Source organism: Elgaria multicarinata, chromosome 20 (genome assembly GCF_023053635.1).
Source record: "Elgaria multicarinata webbii isolate HBS135686 ecotype San Diego chromosome 20, rElgMul1.1.pri, whole genome shotgun sequence".
NCBI classification, from domain to species: Eukaryota; Metazoa; Chordata; class Lepidosauria; order Squamata; family Anguidae; genus Elgaria; species Elgaria multicarinata.
The window spans coordinates 10,828,358-10,844,089 of record NC_086190.1 but is presented as its reverse complement, the minus strand read 5'-3'; the positions used below and the strand labels follow the sequence as shown (position 1 = coordinate 10,844,089).

Genomic DNA, 15,732 nt, shown 5'->3' with positions numbered 1-15,732 from the left:
CTTCAAGCAAAAGGTGGTTTTTGAAGAAGGATCTAAAGGAAGCAAGAACATCACAAAAGTGTTCCAGGAAGCAGTACAATGCATATGGGGCAGCAAGGGAGAAGCCCTTTGAAGGAGCAAGAGAGGTTAGGATGATGGTGTCATGTCTAACCCTACTACCCGTTTCGGGAGAAGGTGTTTCAAGTAATCAATCAGAATCAGATTTAGAACTAGAAAACGCAGCGCCAGACACCAGCCAGCCCGTACCAGTGGGGGAGGAAGCTCTCACGGGCAATTCCCCAGCTGGGAGTCAGCCCCCTCCAGAGTTTATCTCCTCAAGGCCAAATCCTACACACTCAGTGGGAAGTGAGTGTGTTTCCAGGGGCGAGACACTAACTGATGCTAGGATCCGCTGGAAGCTGAAACGCACAGTGCGTAAAGAAGCCGTGAGAAAGTCAGTTCGATTACGCCAGAACCTACCACCGCACCAGGCGCTTTGAAGTTATGGGCATTTGAGAAGTAACTTCTTTCTCTTCTTGAATGGACAACTGTCTTGCTTAGTTTGCATAGTTTTGCCTAGGGGGTTGTTTCAAAGAGGTAGACTCTATTCAGGTTGAAGAGAATAAAAGCTTTGTGGATTACTTCGTAAGCCTCATCATTTGACTCCCATTGAAAAGTATGGGCGTTCTGAGAGACACAACAGATGGAGGTGCACAAGTGAAGATGATAGGATATGTAAGAGATGAGGGGTAAGGGGGCAAGAAAGGCCACAGAAGCCTTTGAAGATAAGGACAAGGAGCTTGTCCTAGATCTGGGAGCAGACAGGAAGTTAGTGTAGGGATTTCAGACAAGAATGTGAAGGCACATAGGAGCAACACCCTTCCCTCTTTCTGAGGCCATGGGCAACTCATCTTCATCTGGTACCAAAATGACTCAAAGGGGAGGTCATTCCCCAGACAAGGTTCCACGACTAAGAAGACCATCTCAGAGTTCAGCTAACTGCCATGGCCAGTATATTCATATTACTTCCTCAGATTTATTCAGTTCCTTGGATTTATGGAACCCATCTGATGATATCAGAGTATTCTGTCTCTTAACTAGCATCTTAACTCTTGCCCAGATGTGCAGTTTTTTGAAGAAAGACGTCCAAAAGAAACTAAAGAACAAGCAACAACCACCAAAATGCACGTACAAAAGTCCACAGATAGAATTGTCGTCACTTCTGGAAAATGTACTTAGTCACCTTCACTTAATTACGACATGCTGCAGGTAGCCTTGGCTCCTTCAGTGGTAATTTGAAACGGAGGGTTACAAAGCCCAAATGACTCTTCTGTTGTTAACAGAAAAGCCTCCCTTTGCTTTCCATCAAAGGGCCATTTTTTTATATCGAAAAGTTTTGTTTTATAATAGTTTGTTAATGACGCATGAGAACATACAAAGAGCGAAGATGTCATAAACAGCAAACGTAACAGCACGAAACAGAATCAAACATGGCTGTTTAGGATTAAAAATAAAATAATAAGGCAAAGCATGGCTGGAGAGTCAAAGTACAAGAAAACTGGGCAACTGAGACAATGACAACAGTGACCTGGCAGGGAACAGAGAAAATTACCACCACGAGCCTCTACAATAAGTAAGAAATGAAAACCAGGATGCATTAAAAAAAAAGAAGATTTAGAGTTATCTTGGCCTTGAGCTGCTCAGCTTTCTTGTGTTAGTTTGTGCATGACCATTATATGCCGTATCTTATCCAACCACCCTTTCAGCAGGTTGGGCAATTTTCACCTGCTCTCAGTGAAACTTCTGCAGCCGATATGAAACTGACAAGAAGCCCTGTTCACAGGGAACAGAGGGTTCTCTGGGCTAAAGACACATTCCTCAAAGCAAACTTAAAATGGTAGAAATGGCTTTTATTAACATCAAAAGACAGGAAAATGTACAATTAAAACAGTAGCCCCCAGTGAGGGTCTGGGCTCACTAGTGTAATTTCTCACAATGCTCCTGACATTGCACAACCCTGGGGCATTGTAGAAAATTTAAAAGGCGTCTCCATCTGATGCTCAGCAGGTACACCTAGAAGTGACCACATTACACCAGTTTTAAAATCTCTTCACTGGCTGCCGATTAGTTTCCGAGCAAAGTATAAAGTGTTGGTTATTACCTTTAAAGCCCTACATGGTTTGGGTTCAGGCTACCTGCGGGATCGCCTTCTCTCATACAATCCGCCCCGCACACTCAGGTCCTCTGGGAAGAATCTACTTCAGCTAGCAAATACTAGATTAACAACTGTTACCCAGAGGACCTTCTCTTCTGCTGCTCCCAGACTGTGGAATGGCCTGCCGGAGGAGACTCGTCAACTTAACAGTCTACTAGCATTCAAGAAAGCTACTGTATTTCTGCGATTCTAAGACGCCATCGATTGTAAGACGCACACTAATTTCAGTACCACCAACAGAAAAAAAAAGCTTTGATTCTAAGAAATAATAAACGCACCCGCGATTCTAAGACGCAATCCCATTTTTAGAGATGTTTATATGGGGAAAAAGTGAGTCTTAGAATCGAAGAAATACAGTATAAAGACTGATCTCTTCCGGCAGGCCTATCCAGTGGAATTTTAAGATGTTTTTAGAATGTTTTAGGATGTTTTTTAGGATGTTTTTAACAATGTATATTATGTTTTAATTCAGTTTTATGTATTTTATCGCTTATTCTTGTTCCCCACCTTGATCAAAAGGGAGAGGCGGGTAATAAATAAATAAATAAATTATTATTATTATTATTATATCTACCATGGAGGGGCACTGATGTAACAAAACACTGCAGTTCATCCTTACTCCCCCACAGAAGCGCTCCTATTCCTGTTTGCGCCTTTAGTTCAGATCTTTTGGTATTTTTGCAAAAGCCAGGATTCCCTTGAGCGTGGTGATAACTCCTCTTGTTTCTCAATGACCCTGTTTTGGCTCCAGTCTTATCAGCACTCACCACCTGAGTTTGCTAGGGATTCTTTTAATGATCCAAACGCACCCACACTGCAAATTTATAACTGTTCAAAACCTACTTAATCATAGGGATGCCTGTCGCCAGAAATTGCAGCCCTTTTTGGGCTTGCCAGACTTCTGTGGTTTGCCTGACTCGGCTGGCTTTTTCGAGCTGAGCCATTCTGTTACCCCAAGTTCCAGGGATTTCTTAGGCATTTTTTTTTTGGCTCAAATGTGGGGAAGAAGATGCGAGGGAGACTGGAGCAGGCAGGCACCATCGGGGCCTGCTTCAGTTGGAAACCCCCCCCCCCAGGGCTAACATCTTCACCTTGTGGGGAAGAAGGAGCTGTTGGTTTGCCCCTCCATTGGGAGATGAGAGGACGGAGCAGGGCCTTCCCACCAGCCTAAACAGTCTCCTTAATTTCTTTTTATTTTCTCCCTCTTCCCTCCCCATCCACTTTTCCTTGTGTGTCACGTCTTTTTTTTAGAATGTAAGCCTGAGGGTAGGGACTGTCTTCTTTATCGATACATTGCAAGCCGCTCCGAGAGCCTTTTGGCTGAGGTGCGGGATAAAAACACTCTAAATAAATAAATAAAAAATGCAATTTGCGCAAATAGAGACTTGTGCAAATTACGGCTGCAAATTATGCAGGGGTGCAAAATTTGCACAACTTACGGCCATAATTTGTGCAAAAGTCTTTTTACACAAAAAAATAATAATTTGCGGAAATTCCACCAGCTGGCCCGACTCACTGCACACACTGAGTGGAGCCAGCAGGCAGAAGACGTAACAGAGTCCAGAGGTGCTGAGCTGACGAAATTTCGTCGAGCTCCACCTCCCCAACAGGATTCGTCTGACATCCCTGCTTAATCATCATAAATCCCAAGCAAGAAATCCCAGAAACGTCCATCCCCTGAGAGGCCGAGGAACACTCAACAAGGAATTCCAAGAATTGCCTGGGTTCTTGAGTGGAAAATCATGATAATTAAACTGGCTTGACACCAGATCACATTTGTAATGTAGATATGCTCTGAGGCAAATATTGACACAATATTCATTTGCAAGGTTTTTTAGCTTATATCTTTGTATTTTTACATGTCTACCCAGTCTCAACCTGCCCTTCTGAGGGGGGTCTGTAGCCGACACAAAACAGCAAGTGAACAACTCCCTTTTCAGTTCAAGGCCCCATAAAAGCCAAAGGACAAATTTTAACATGTTTATAGTGTATCATCCCCACGAAGTAGAGAAAAAGAAAGAAAGCAGAAAATGATGTGCCCTTGTTTTGTGCACTCCATTTTCTGCTCATTGTTGTGAGTGATCTTATATCACTTAGGCAACGAGTGGGGTGCCGCAGGGCTCAGTCCTGGGCCCAGTGTTCTTCAACATTTTTATTAATGATTTGGACGAGGAGGTGCAGGGAACGCTGATCAAATTTGCAGATGACACAAAATTGGGTGGGATAGCTAATACCCTGGAAGACAGAAACAAACTTCAAAGTCATCTTGATAGGCTGGAGTGCTGGGCTGAAAACAACAGGATGAAATTTAATAGGGATAAATGCCAAGTTCTACATTTAGGGAATAGAAACAAAATGCACAGTTACAAGATGGGGGACACTTGGCTCAGCAATACTACAAACGAGAAAGATCTTGAAATTGTTGTAGATCGCAAGCTGAATAAGAGCCAACAGTAAGATACGGCTGCAAGAAAGGCAAATGCTATTTGGGGCTGCATTAATAGAAGTATAGCTTCCAAATCACGTGAGGTACTGGTTCCTCTCTATTTGGCCCTGGTTAGGCCTCATCTAGAGTATTGCGTCCAGTTCTGGGCTCCACAATTCAAGAAGGATGTAGACAAGCTGGAGCATGTTCAGAAGAGGGCAACCAGGATGATCAGGGGTCTGGAAACAAAGCCCTATGAAGAGAGACTGAAAGAACTGGGCATGTTTAGCCTGGAGAAGAGAAGATTGAGGGGAGACATAATAGCACTCTTCAGATACTTAAAGGGTTGTCACAAGGAGGAGGGCCAGGATCTCTTCTCGATCCTCCCAGAGTGCAGGACACGGAATAACGGGCTCAAATTAAAGGAAGCCAGATTCCGGCTGGACATCAGGAAAAACTTCCTGACTGTTAGAGCAGTGCGACGGTGGAATCAGTTACCTAGGGAGGTTGTGGGCTCCCACACTAGAGGCCTTCAAGAGGCAGCTGGACAACCATCTGTCAGGGATGCTTTAGGGTGGATTCCTGCATTGAGCAGGGGGTTGGACTCGATGGCCTTGTAGGCCCCTTCCAACTCTGCTATTCTATGATTCTATATGCCATCACAGAGCTATTAAAAAATGTTCTTACTTTCCGAAACCTCTCCTTCCTCATTTTGCAACTGGACTTGAAACGTGTGAGCAGACCTTGGCACTGTATCAATGAACTCCGGTCCCAAAATCACAATCTTCTTTGCTTGTCCTGCAAAACATTCAACGTGCCTTGGTTATATCACTGCACAGGCATACACAGAGAAATCCATTTATATTACAATAACTGATATGCCTGGTGTTGCTCGGATCCGTGAATATTGTTTATAATATTAATATGATACGTAATAAATTTCTCTGCAACTTATTCATCTTTAGGTTGGTTGGTTGTATTAGTTTGGTTAAGTTAGTAAATTGTTTTGTGAGAATAAATGGGAAATTGTGTTAATAAGAGCTGTATTTTAAATTAGAGCTTTGGGATAAACCACATTTTTTGTTTTACCTGAAATGCCTACACCTCCCATCATGCCTTGGCCGGAGCAGCTGTCCAAACTTCAAAAACAATCATCACTCACAACACCCTTTTGACCATCTAAAAAAGATGCAAACCTTTATGGCTCGGGTCCAGGTTATTTGAAAGAACGCATTCTCCCTTATGAGCCTGCCCGTGCTTTAAGATCTTCTGGAGAAGCCCTTCTTTCAGTCCCACCTTCTTCACAGGCGTGTTTGGTGGGAACATGGGAGAGGGCCTTCTCGGTGGCTGCTCTGGAACTCTCTTCCTGGGGAAGCTAGACTGGCTCCCTCCTTGATGGGCTTTCGGAAGCAGGTTGAAACTTTTTTGTTCCAGCAGGCCTTTGGAGAATAATCCGGCCCTCCATCTATGTTAACGTCTTATAATTTTGTTGTGTATTTTAAACGTTTATGGTTTTGTTCCCCCCCCCCCCATGTATGTTTTAAACTTTGTAAGGTTGAGGCCCAGCATTGGGCAAAAGGCAGGATACAAATAAATAAATAAATAAATAAATAAATAATAAACCTAAGAATACGTTTTCAAAATATACCCAGCCTTGCCCAGGTATCAGAATGACGTAAAGTAGGGAAGCGGATCTCAGTAGACTTGGGGAACTGTTGCATGCATGTGCTCTGAAGCAATGCGCTTCTTTTAAAGATCCATTTTAAGGTGTTTTATTCTGTTTGTATTGTATTTTATCTTGGACACCACTCCAAAATTTTGAATGGGGAGCTTTATATAAATATTGTAAATAACTAAATATGAAAAAAGGAAAGCAGCCAGAACACAGAATACTTTATTGGCACAGTTTACTATATAATATCTACATTTAACAGATTTTGGCAGAGAGAGACAGGGTGGTCAAGGCCACTGGTGACTTGGGCCTTTTATCCGGCATACCTGTGCTCTGAAGACACACCGTGACACTTTTTAATTTTAATTTTTTTAGTTAAATGGTCAACCCACCACTTTTATTATTATTATTATTATTATTTATTTATATAGCACCATCAATGTGGTGCTGGTGGCATTATGCCACTGCTATGGAGCCACATAGATGATAAAGCAAATTTCAATATCTCCTGCTGAAGAAATTTTATTTATGGAACGTCCTGAATCAAGTTTTGTGGATTACTTGCAAGACCTCTTTCTTGTCTCGCATCGCAGCGGGAGGGCTTGGAAACACGACAGCCCCAACCTCAGACTCTGCAGTTCCCAATCCAAGATCCAGAGTCCCCGGCATTTATACAATATTGGCACCTATACTTATATCCACAGGACCTCTCTCCCTCTTTCTCTTCTCAGCCTTCCTCTAAGTAGCGCATGGATTTAGGCTGAGAGAGTGGTTCCAGCTCACCCAGTGAAGTTCTTGGATGATTAGAGTCTGGAACCACGTCCCTCCAGCAGTCTTGAGTTTGTCACTCAAATTCAGCTTTCCCAAACCTGTAGCCTTCCAGATGTTTTGGACTTCAACTCTCATGAGCCCTAGACAGCCTGGTCCATGGTCAGGAATCCTGGGAGTTGTAGTCCAAAACACCTGGAGGTCACCAGACTGGAGAAGGGTGCTCTCATCACCCTCCCACAAGGTCTGTCTAATCCAGCACGCTATCCGCTGAACCCTGCAATTGAATTTATATTATTTATTTATTTATTTATTTATTACACTTATATACCGCTCCCATAGCCAGGGCTCTCTGGGCGGTTTACAGAAATTCTAAAATTGAGATAAAAACAAGTATACAAAATTTAAAACTCTAAAACACAGAACATACACACATAAAGCATTAAAAACCGTTAAAAAAACCTAAACATGTGGGCAATTAGGATGTGCCGCCATATGCCTGGGCAAAGAGGAAAGTCTTACCCTTCCCTGTACCTGTTGGCATTCTCTTCCCCTCCTTATTGTTTTACTATGATTTTATTAGATTGTAAGCCTATGCGGCAGAGTCTTGCTATTTACTGTTTTACTCTGTACAGCACCATGTACATTGATGGTGCTATATAAATAAATAATAATAATAATAATAATAATGGCGCCGGAAAGATAGCAGCATTGGCGCCAGGCGAGCCTTATCAGGGAGATCATTCCACAGTCTGGGGGCCACCACCGTAAAGGCCCTATCCCTCATTGCCACACTCCGAGCCTCTCTCGGAGTAGGCACCTGGAGGAGGACCTTAGATGTTGAACGTAGTGACGGGGTATATTCGTCACTACGAATATAGTATGATTCGTCACTACGAGGTATGATTCGTCACTACGGATCAAGGTATGATTCGTCACTACGGAGAGGCGTTCCGTCAGGTATTGTGGTCTCAAGCCGTGTAAGGCTTTATAGGTCAAAACCAGCACCTTGAATTGGGCTCGGTGTGCACACCTTGATCATGCCCACTTGTAAGTACCTTTTGCATATTTTTGGCCATCCTGTAGACTCTCAAGGGACAAACCGATCCATCTGGAACTGTTGGCAAAGTGACAGAAGCTTTTTCTGCTCCCAGTGCATGAACAGGGCTGTCGTGAAAAGGAGGACATAATTCTCTTGGTGGCATTTTCGTGTGGTGGCTCCTCACTTTGTGCCATTAATGGATTCATTCCCCCCCCCCCCCACTGCTAGCCCTCTCCCCCAGAGAGCTCACTCGTGCTTTTACTCTTATGAGTGACATGTCCCGGGAATAAAAACGCTGCCAACGCTGCAGTCCAACTGTATTAATCCATGGCGTGAAAGGCAAGGCATTATGCTGGAGTCTCATTACTAACTGGGTTGCATAAGCAAAGTACATACCAATAGGGCAGCCATTGAGCCACTGTCCATCATAGATGACACCTGAACAATGGATTAGGCAGCCCTGTCCGTTGAATGTGTCATTTCTCCACTGTCCCTTCAAACGGAGGAAGGAAAAAGAAAGAGAGAGAGAGAGGAGATATGCATTGGTTTCAAATTTAGACCACGACATGGGCGACTATAGAAAGAAGAGATTAAGCCAGACGCTTACAGTAGCAGAGCGGGTGGCCTGGGGGCGGCGGGGACGCTTTAGAAATACCCTTCCAAAATTGGTGTGAAAACGTCGAGTGGGAGAGGCAAGGCAGCGTGGGGAGGGGGGACGGACGACAAAAACAACCGCCTGGGATTATGTCGCCAGTCCAGCATGACCTCTAAATAGAAGAGGGTTTCAGGGGAACCAGGCCCTTTGCACCCCGGGGTGGCGGCGGCGGCTGCAGTTTGTCATCTGTCAAGAAATGTGGTGCAGACAATGAGTTACTACTTTGCCCCATCAAAGGACAAAGCATCGATGATACCCCCATTTGTCACCCTCACTGCCCCCTCCCCACCCCGCCCCCATGTACAGTCTGTAAATCTTGCGGAGAATAATTAGGGAAAGTTGAGGCCTTCACATCCTCAGTGAACTTGGGCAGGATGGGATTTCATAGAATCATAGAATAGCATGGAAGGGGCCTACAAGGCCATCGAGTCCAACCCCCTGCTCAATGCAGGAATCCACCCTAAAGCATCCCTGACAGAGGGTTGTCCAGCTGCCTCCTGAAGGCCTCTAGTGTGGGTGAGCCCACAACCTCCCTAGGTAACTGGTTCCATTGTTGTACTGCTGTAACAGTAAGGAAGTTTTTCCTGATGTCCAGCTGGAATCTGGCTTCCCGTAACTTGAGACCGTTATTCTGTGTCCTGCACTCTGGGAGGATCAAGAAGAGATCCTGGCCCTCCTCTGACAACCTTTGAAGTATTTGAAGAGTGCTCTCATGTCTCCCCTCAATCTTCTCTTCTCCAGGCTAAACATGCTCAGTTCTTTCAGTCTCTCTTCATAGGGCTTTGTTTCCAGACCCCTGATCATCCTGGTTGCCCTCCTCTGAACACGCGCTCATGTGTTCCTCCTAGATGGCTGGCTAAAGTCTTTAATAGAAGGTGGGCGAGGGGAAGAATCTGGAATCGCTGGATGCTGTTAAAATCTTTCAGTCTGTCTGCTAGGTTGGCTTTTGATCAGTTGTATTTATTGACATTTTTTATGTTGGTTTTTTATGATATTTGCAAGCCACCGTGAAAGCCCTTCTGCTAGCAAAGTGAGGGATGACAAACAAACAAATATGTTCCTCTTAACAATTAGGCGCTGACCAGGGTATTAGAGCTGGTGAGCGAGACAGAGAGAGTCAATAGTGGCAAATTGTTCAACGTCCTTGCAATTGGGAGTTGATGGTAAGAATGTCAAGCAACATAATGCCGGATTATCAACGGAGCCAAACCGAGGGAGGAGATTGGCTTATAAAGGCAGAGGCAGCGGTAGGCAGCAAGGCACCTGCCCATCTGTGACAACAATTAGGGCGAAGAAGCCAAGACGCCGAGACCAAGAGCCAAAGAAAGCTAGAAATGTGCATGTGGGCGGCGGCACAGTTTTTGCCGAGGCGTGGGGGTCGCAACGGAGAAAGGTGCCGTGCGTTTCAGGCTAGCAGGCACCAACGCCTCAAGGCACTGGGGGGGCAAGCGAGCACTCCCTTTGCCATTCCCCTAGCCACGTCTCTTCTGTCGGGCCGCCTCGGCTGCAAATGAAAATTCATATTGTGTGCGTGGGGGTGGGCTTGGTTCGGCGCTTGGCGCTGCCAGCTGACGGAACGGTGGCTTGCACGGAACAAAGTGCTACTATAACTCTAAATTTATCTGAGCCACCATCAAATCCCAGATGGATCCAGAGACTCAAATTCTGCCACTCTCTTTTTTACACCCTTAGCAACTAGTATCCAAAATAGAGGGGGAGGGAGGGAGGGTGGGAGGCAGAGAGCGATTGCACAGGCAGCTCCGAACGCAGGCATTGGAAAACATGTTGCTGCAGCAACTGGTTTGATTCTGTTCTTTCCATCACTCTTCTAAAGTGTTCCATGGAAATACTTTTACTTAGAATATCATCATAAAGGGGCAAGCATTCTGTGGGGCTTGTGTAAAACAAAACACACATGCATGAACATGAACACACACACACGATGGACATACAGGAGGAAATGCCGAAAGAAGTGGTCTCTGGACCTATGAAAGTGTCCAGATTGCTAATGCTTTGCACACAGGGCATCACTGCAGATTTTGGGATGGGGGATAACAGGCAGAGACGTCCTTAGTACAACTGAAAATAGACGATACTTAGGTAGATGGACCAACAGCCTAACTCAGTATACGGCAGTGTTTTATATTCAGATTCCTACATTAGGTCTCATTTGTAGATATATTTGAGATTCAAAATTGCAGGAGACCAGTATATTTTAAGAACACTGGTGGGGTGTATTTTATTTTTCTTGCCTCATAAGAAGTACACCGTAAGAAGAAGACAGACAGACAGAAAGGAAGAAGAAGAGAATATGGAAGTGTAGAGAATGCTTTCTCCTTTTCTCATAATGCTAGAACCCAAACGATTGATGGGAGATTCAGGACAAATAAGAGGAAGCGCTTCTTCGCAAAGCTCATACTCACACTATGGAATTCTCTACCACAAGATGTAGCGATGGCCCCCAATTTGGACGGCTTTAAAAGGGGGTTGGAGAAAGCTATCGATGGCTACTAGTGGCTGTGTGCTACCTCCAGTATCAGAGGCAGTAAGCCTGTATACACTAGTTGCTGGGGAACATGGGTGGGAGGGTGCTGATGCACTCAAGTTCTGCTTTGTTGGTCTCTGTTTAACAGCTGGTTGGCCACTGGGAACAGAATGCTGGACCCTGGATTGTTCCAGTATGGTTCGACTTATGTTCTGAAGAAGAAGAAGAAGAGGAAGAAGAAGGAGGAGGAGGAGGAAGAGGAGGAGGAGGAGGAGGAGAGTTATTTGTGTTTCTGGCCCATTTAATGCAGGAGGGACCCTAGCACTGTGGCAGAACACCTGCATTGCCTGCAAAAGGTCCCAGATTCGATCCCTGGCAGTCGCTGGTGATGGAACAGTGCTGCCGTCTTTGCTGGAGAGCTGCTGCCAGTCCGGGTGAAAAATACTGGGGTAAATAGGCACATAGTCTGACCTGGAGTGAGGCCACTTCCTATGTTCTTGCTGATAGAGCACCAATCAGACCATACGTAGAACCAGTGAGCCAGGATGTTCGGCTGAGCTCCTTGGAAGGAAGGTTAAAAGATCAACACCCCAAATGAACTAGCTCCCAGAGCACCCTCTGCATCTGGAATGGCAAGATGGACATGGGCCTGTAGGCCACATCACACGCGCCACACGTTCCCTTCTGCTCCCCTTATCATCATAGACCTTTCTCCTTGTTCCTTTTCTTCTGGAGTCGCCACTGTTTTCTTAAGATACTGCACACATGCAGTTGTGCGCAAGACGCATTGGTAGGGATGCGCCGTCCCCTGGGAGCATGTGGTATGCAGCTCTTTGGCGGGAGCTATGAGCTTGTAAGTGGCCAGCTGATGTGAACGATGTTGGTTTATGTGGCTGCAGCTAGAACCACAAGGGCTGCAGCTCTGTAGTAGAGCACGTACTTTACATGGGAAAGGTCCCAGGTTCAATCCCCAGCAGCTCCATGTGGGGTTGGAGAAAAGACACTTGATGGAAAACCTACAGAACTGCTGCCAGTCAGTCTAGGCAGTACTGAATTAGATAGGCTATTGGTCTGACTCAGCAGCAGCTCCTTAAGATAAAGGGCCAATGTTTACAGGTCTATTACAACACAAACATCGTTAACTTAAGGTTGGGCCCAGGGCATGGTCTGAGGACACATGATGCTGCCAACTTGCTGAATTAAACAGATCTGGTCAGTGCCTGGATGGGAAGCCAGATTAGATTATTGCCCTTGTACATCAGGCATGGAGGCTGGAGTCTCCCTTCACTTCCCAGTACAGCCCTCAAAGCTAGAAAGGTGGCACATACCCAAAGCAAACATGGCAATATGTCGGTCAACCCAGAAGCCCAAGGGAAGAGCCTAGTGTAGCCATCCCCAACCTGGTGCCCTGCAACTGTTTTGTACTATAACTCTCATCATCTCCAGCAAGCATGGTCATTGGCCATTGTGAATGGATTGATAAGAGTTATAATCCAACGTATCTGGAGGGCACCAGGTTAGAGAAGTTTGGCCTAGACGCTTTATTCAACTCTCAGCTGCCCAGATGGAAGGAGCACAGCTGAGCAAGGAGCTACATAGAAAGCAGTATCACTGGAGTGGCTCTCCAGGATCACCTGATGCTTAAGACTGGGAAGATTATGTCCTGTTGTAATAGGATCCTAAACTGCCTTCTCCTTCAACCACGAATACCAATGTACTGTTTCAGGCAGTGGGCTCTGTCAAGGCCCTTTGCTGTAGGCTCAATTGCAGGGTTCTGCTAAGGGTCAGATCATTAGCATGAATCAGGTTATGTCAAGTTTCTCAGAGAAGCAACATGGAAAGTGATCAGCCTAATGGAAAGTTATGAGTGGTGATGGAGGCCAGGCAGGGTTGTCTGCATGCTTCTCCAACAAGGAGCAGATCAAGACAGAGCCTTAAGTAGCAGTTTGGCTGCATTTAGACTTGGTAGCTCCACTGTGTCTCTTAAATGGACTTGGCTTGTTTTAGCAGCCCAAGGCTGTGACAATACCAGAATAGCTGTGGAATGTTAATGTCCTTATGGCTGGAGTCCTCAGAGTCCAAAGACGGCAAGACAACCTCCTCTGGACACATGGGGGCATACTCCAAGGATCCTTCTGGGGAAAGATGTTCTGGAGAGGTGGAAGGGTGAAGAGAGACTAAAAGAACTGGGCATGTTTAGCCTGGAGAAGAGAAGATTGACGGGAGACATGATAGCACTCTTCAAATACTTAAAAGGTTGTCACATAGAGGAGGGCCAGGATCTCTTCTCGATCCTCCCAGAGTGCAGGATACGGAATAACGGGCTCAAGTTAAAGGAAGCCAGATTCAAGCTGGACATCAGGAAAAACTTCCTGACTGTTAGAGCAGTACGACAATGGAATCAGTTACGTAGGGAGGTGGTGGGCTCTCCCACACTAGAGGCCTTCAAGAGGCAGCTGGACAAGCATCTGTCAGGGATGCTTTAGGGTGGATTTCTGCACTGAGCAGGGGGTTGGACTCGATGGCCTTGTAGGCCCCTTCCAACTCTGCTATTCTATGATTCTATGAAGCCTCATTATGCCTTTCCATGACCAAGCCTTCTTCCTCAGCTGTTAACACTGGAGCCTCCTCTGAGGACGAAGAGTTTGGATCTTCCGAGGACCAGAGTTCTGGATACTGGTCCATGACAACCGGTGGCACATCTTGCTCCAACACTGTGATGACATTCAGGAGCCGAGAAAAGAAGAGCTGCAGTGCCCCAGGGACTAGCTACTTTACTGGGGCATAAGCTTCCGTGAGCAATATGCTTGAGACAGAAATGATTCAAATCTCTTGGCTATAAAAAAAAACTGGAGTCTGCACCAGAATGTTTTGTCACGGTGTATCTTCCATACATTTTTTTTTTTTAAAAAAAGAATAGCTGTCCACATCTTACCAGTTCACACATTTATTCACTGTTTTCATCACTGGCTGCTTCCCCTGCCCACCCACCCCCCAAATACAATGCGGCCGCCGCCTCCATCTCCCCCTGGCATGCCTGCCTAGACCAGCTTCTTCTCCCAGATGGCAAGAAGAGTGGGGGTAAGTGTTTCTAAAAGTTGCTTAGCAATGTAACACACGGAGAGGTTTGCAAACGCTGACATTCTCGAAAGCGTTCTCTGTGCTAGTCGCGTGTGGCAAAAGGGTGCCGAGCGCGGAAACAGCCAGAGTAACAGAGGGGCTCTCGGGGTGGGGGTGGGAGAAGGCGGAAAAGCCACTCACCCTCCAGACAAGAGAACGAAGGGGAGGGAAAGTTGGGGGGGGGGGAGGCACAGCCACAACCTTTCACTAACTGGCTCACTCATGCTGTGGATTTCCAATTAAAAGCAACCATTCCTTTGTTTCCATCTGGTCTTTTCCAGCACCAATTAAATGTAGATCAGAGGCTGAATGCACACTACGGTCAGGCCGTGGCTGTGCTGGGCTCCCAATTCAGGAGCAGGCAGAACAGGAGCAAAGGGGCCACGGGTAAAAGATGGGGTTGTAGTCAGGTTCCGGAAAAAAGGGGGTCCGTGGAGCAATTCCGTGGGACAAGTTGCTCGGACGCAGGCTGAGCAACCAAGCCTGGAGCTATACAGAGCCAATGAGGCCTCCACTGGTTGCCAGGGCATGTAGCTGAAGAGCCAGAGTGCCTTGCCTGGCCATTAGAAAGAGGGTGCTGCCTTAGTGCCTCAGTGGCACCAGGGCCGGATCTACACTATTGCTTTAAAGCGCTTTGTAACAGTTTTATAGCGCTTTAAAGCAGTTAAAGCGCTTTATAACTGTTATAAAGCGCTTTAAAGCAGTAGTGTAGATCCGGCCCGGGAGTAAGGTGCCTGGGACCTGTCGATCCTCTGGCTCCTTAAACCACTGGTTGAATGGCCATTCCCTGTCCCTAGGGAACTTCAGCTCTAAAGAGCAACAGACAAGAGGGACCTTGACCAGAGACTTCTCAGAACCATCACCAGAGTACAATTCCCAGGATTCTTTACCGGGGAGGGGGGGGGGCAGTTAGACCCTTGTTTGGATGATCGGGGGGGGGGGGGGGAACAAATCAGCACTGGTTATTCCTTGAAAGCCTACAAGAATTTTCCTAGGGATGGCCAGTCTCATCCTTCCCTAAGCAACTGGTCCATCTCAGCTGTAACATCATACTCAGAGTATTTATTGATTTGTTTATTTAAAATGCATATCCCCCGCCATTCCTTGACCGGATCAAGGCAGCTTACAAAAACAAAATTAAAGGATAGGAAACATTTTAAAGCCATGTTTTGTCTTTCCTAAAGACAGTCTACACTTGTCTAGATGAAACGTATAACAAGTTGGCAGAGACGACGTCAGCAGTCACGTGATGCTGTTGTTGTTACGTTTCTTCTGACTTTTAAAACCATTCCACTTTCCGTTAAAATCGTTTTAAAACTAACAATGTGCCCCAACCTTTCGTTGTTTTCAACGCCGTGTTTCAAAGCCATG

The 15,732-nt window shown here is 45.9% G+C and overlaps 1 protein-coding gene across 1 annotated transcript in view; it reads right to left on the bottom strand.

Annotated features, from left to right (window-relative positions):
- MORN1 (MORN repeat containing 1) overlaps positions 1–15,732 on the bottom strand; it is a 215,264-nt gene that overhangs the window by 158,737 nt on the left and 40,795 nt on the right. The window contains exons 7-8 of the mRNA XM_063145530.1: positions 8,498–8,594; positions 5,307–5,417 (exon numbers count right to left, since the gene is read on the bottom strand). Coding sequence (XP_063001600.1) covers positions 5,307–5,417; positions 8,498–8,594 — 208 coding nt within the window. The remainder of the gene's footprint in view (positions 1–5,306; positions 5,418–8,497; positions 8,595–15,732) is intronic.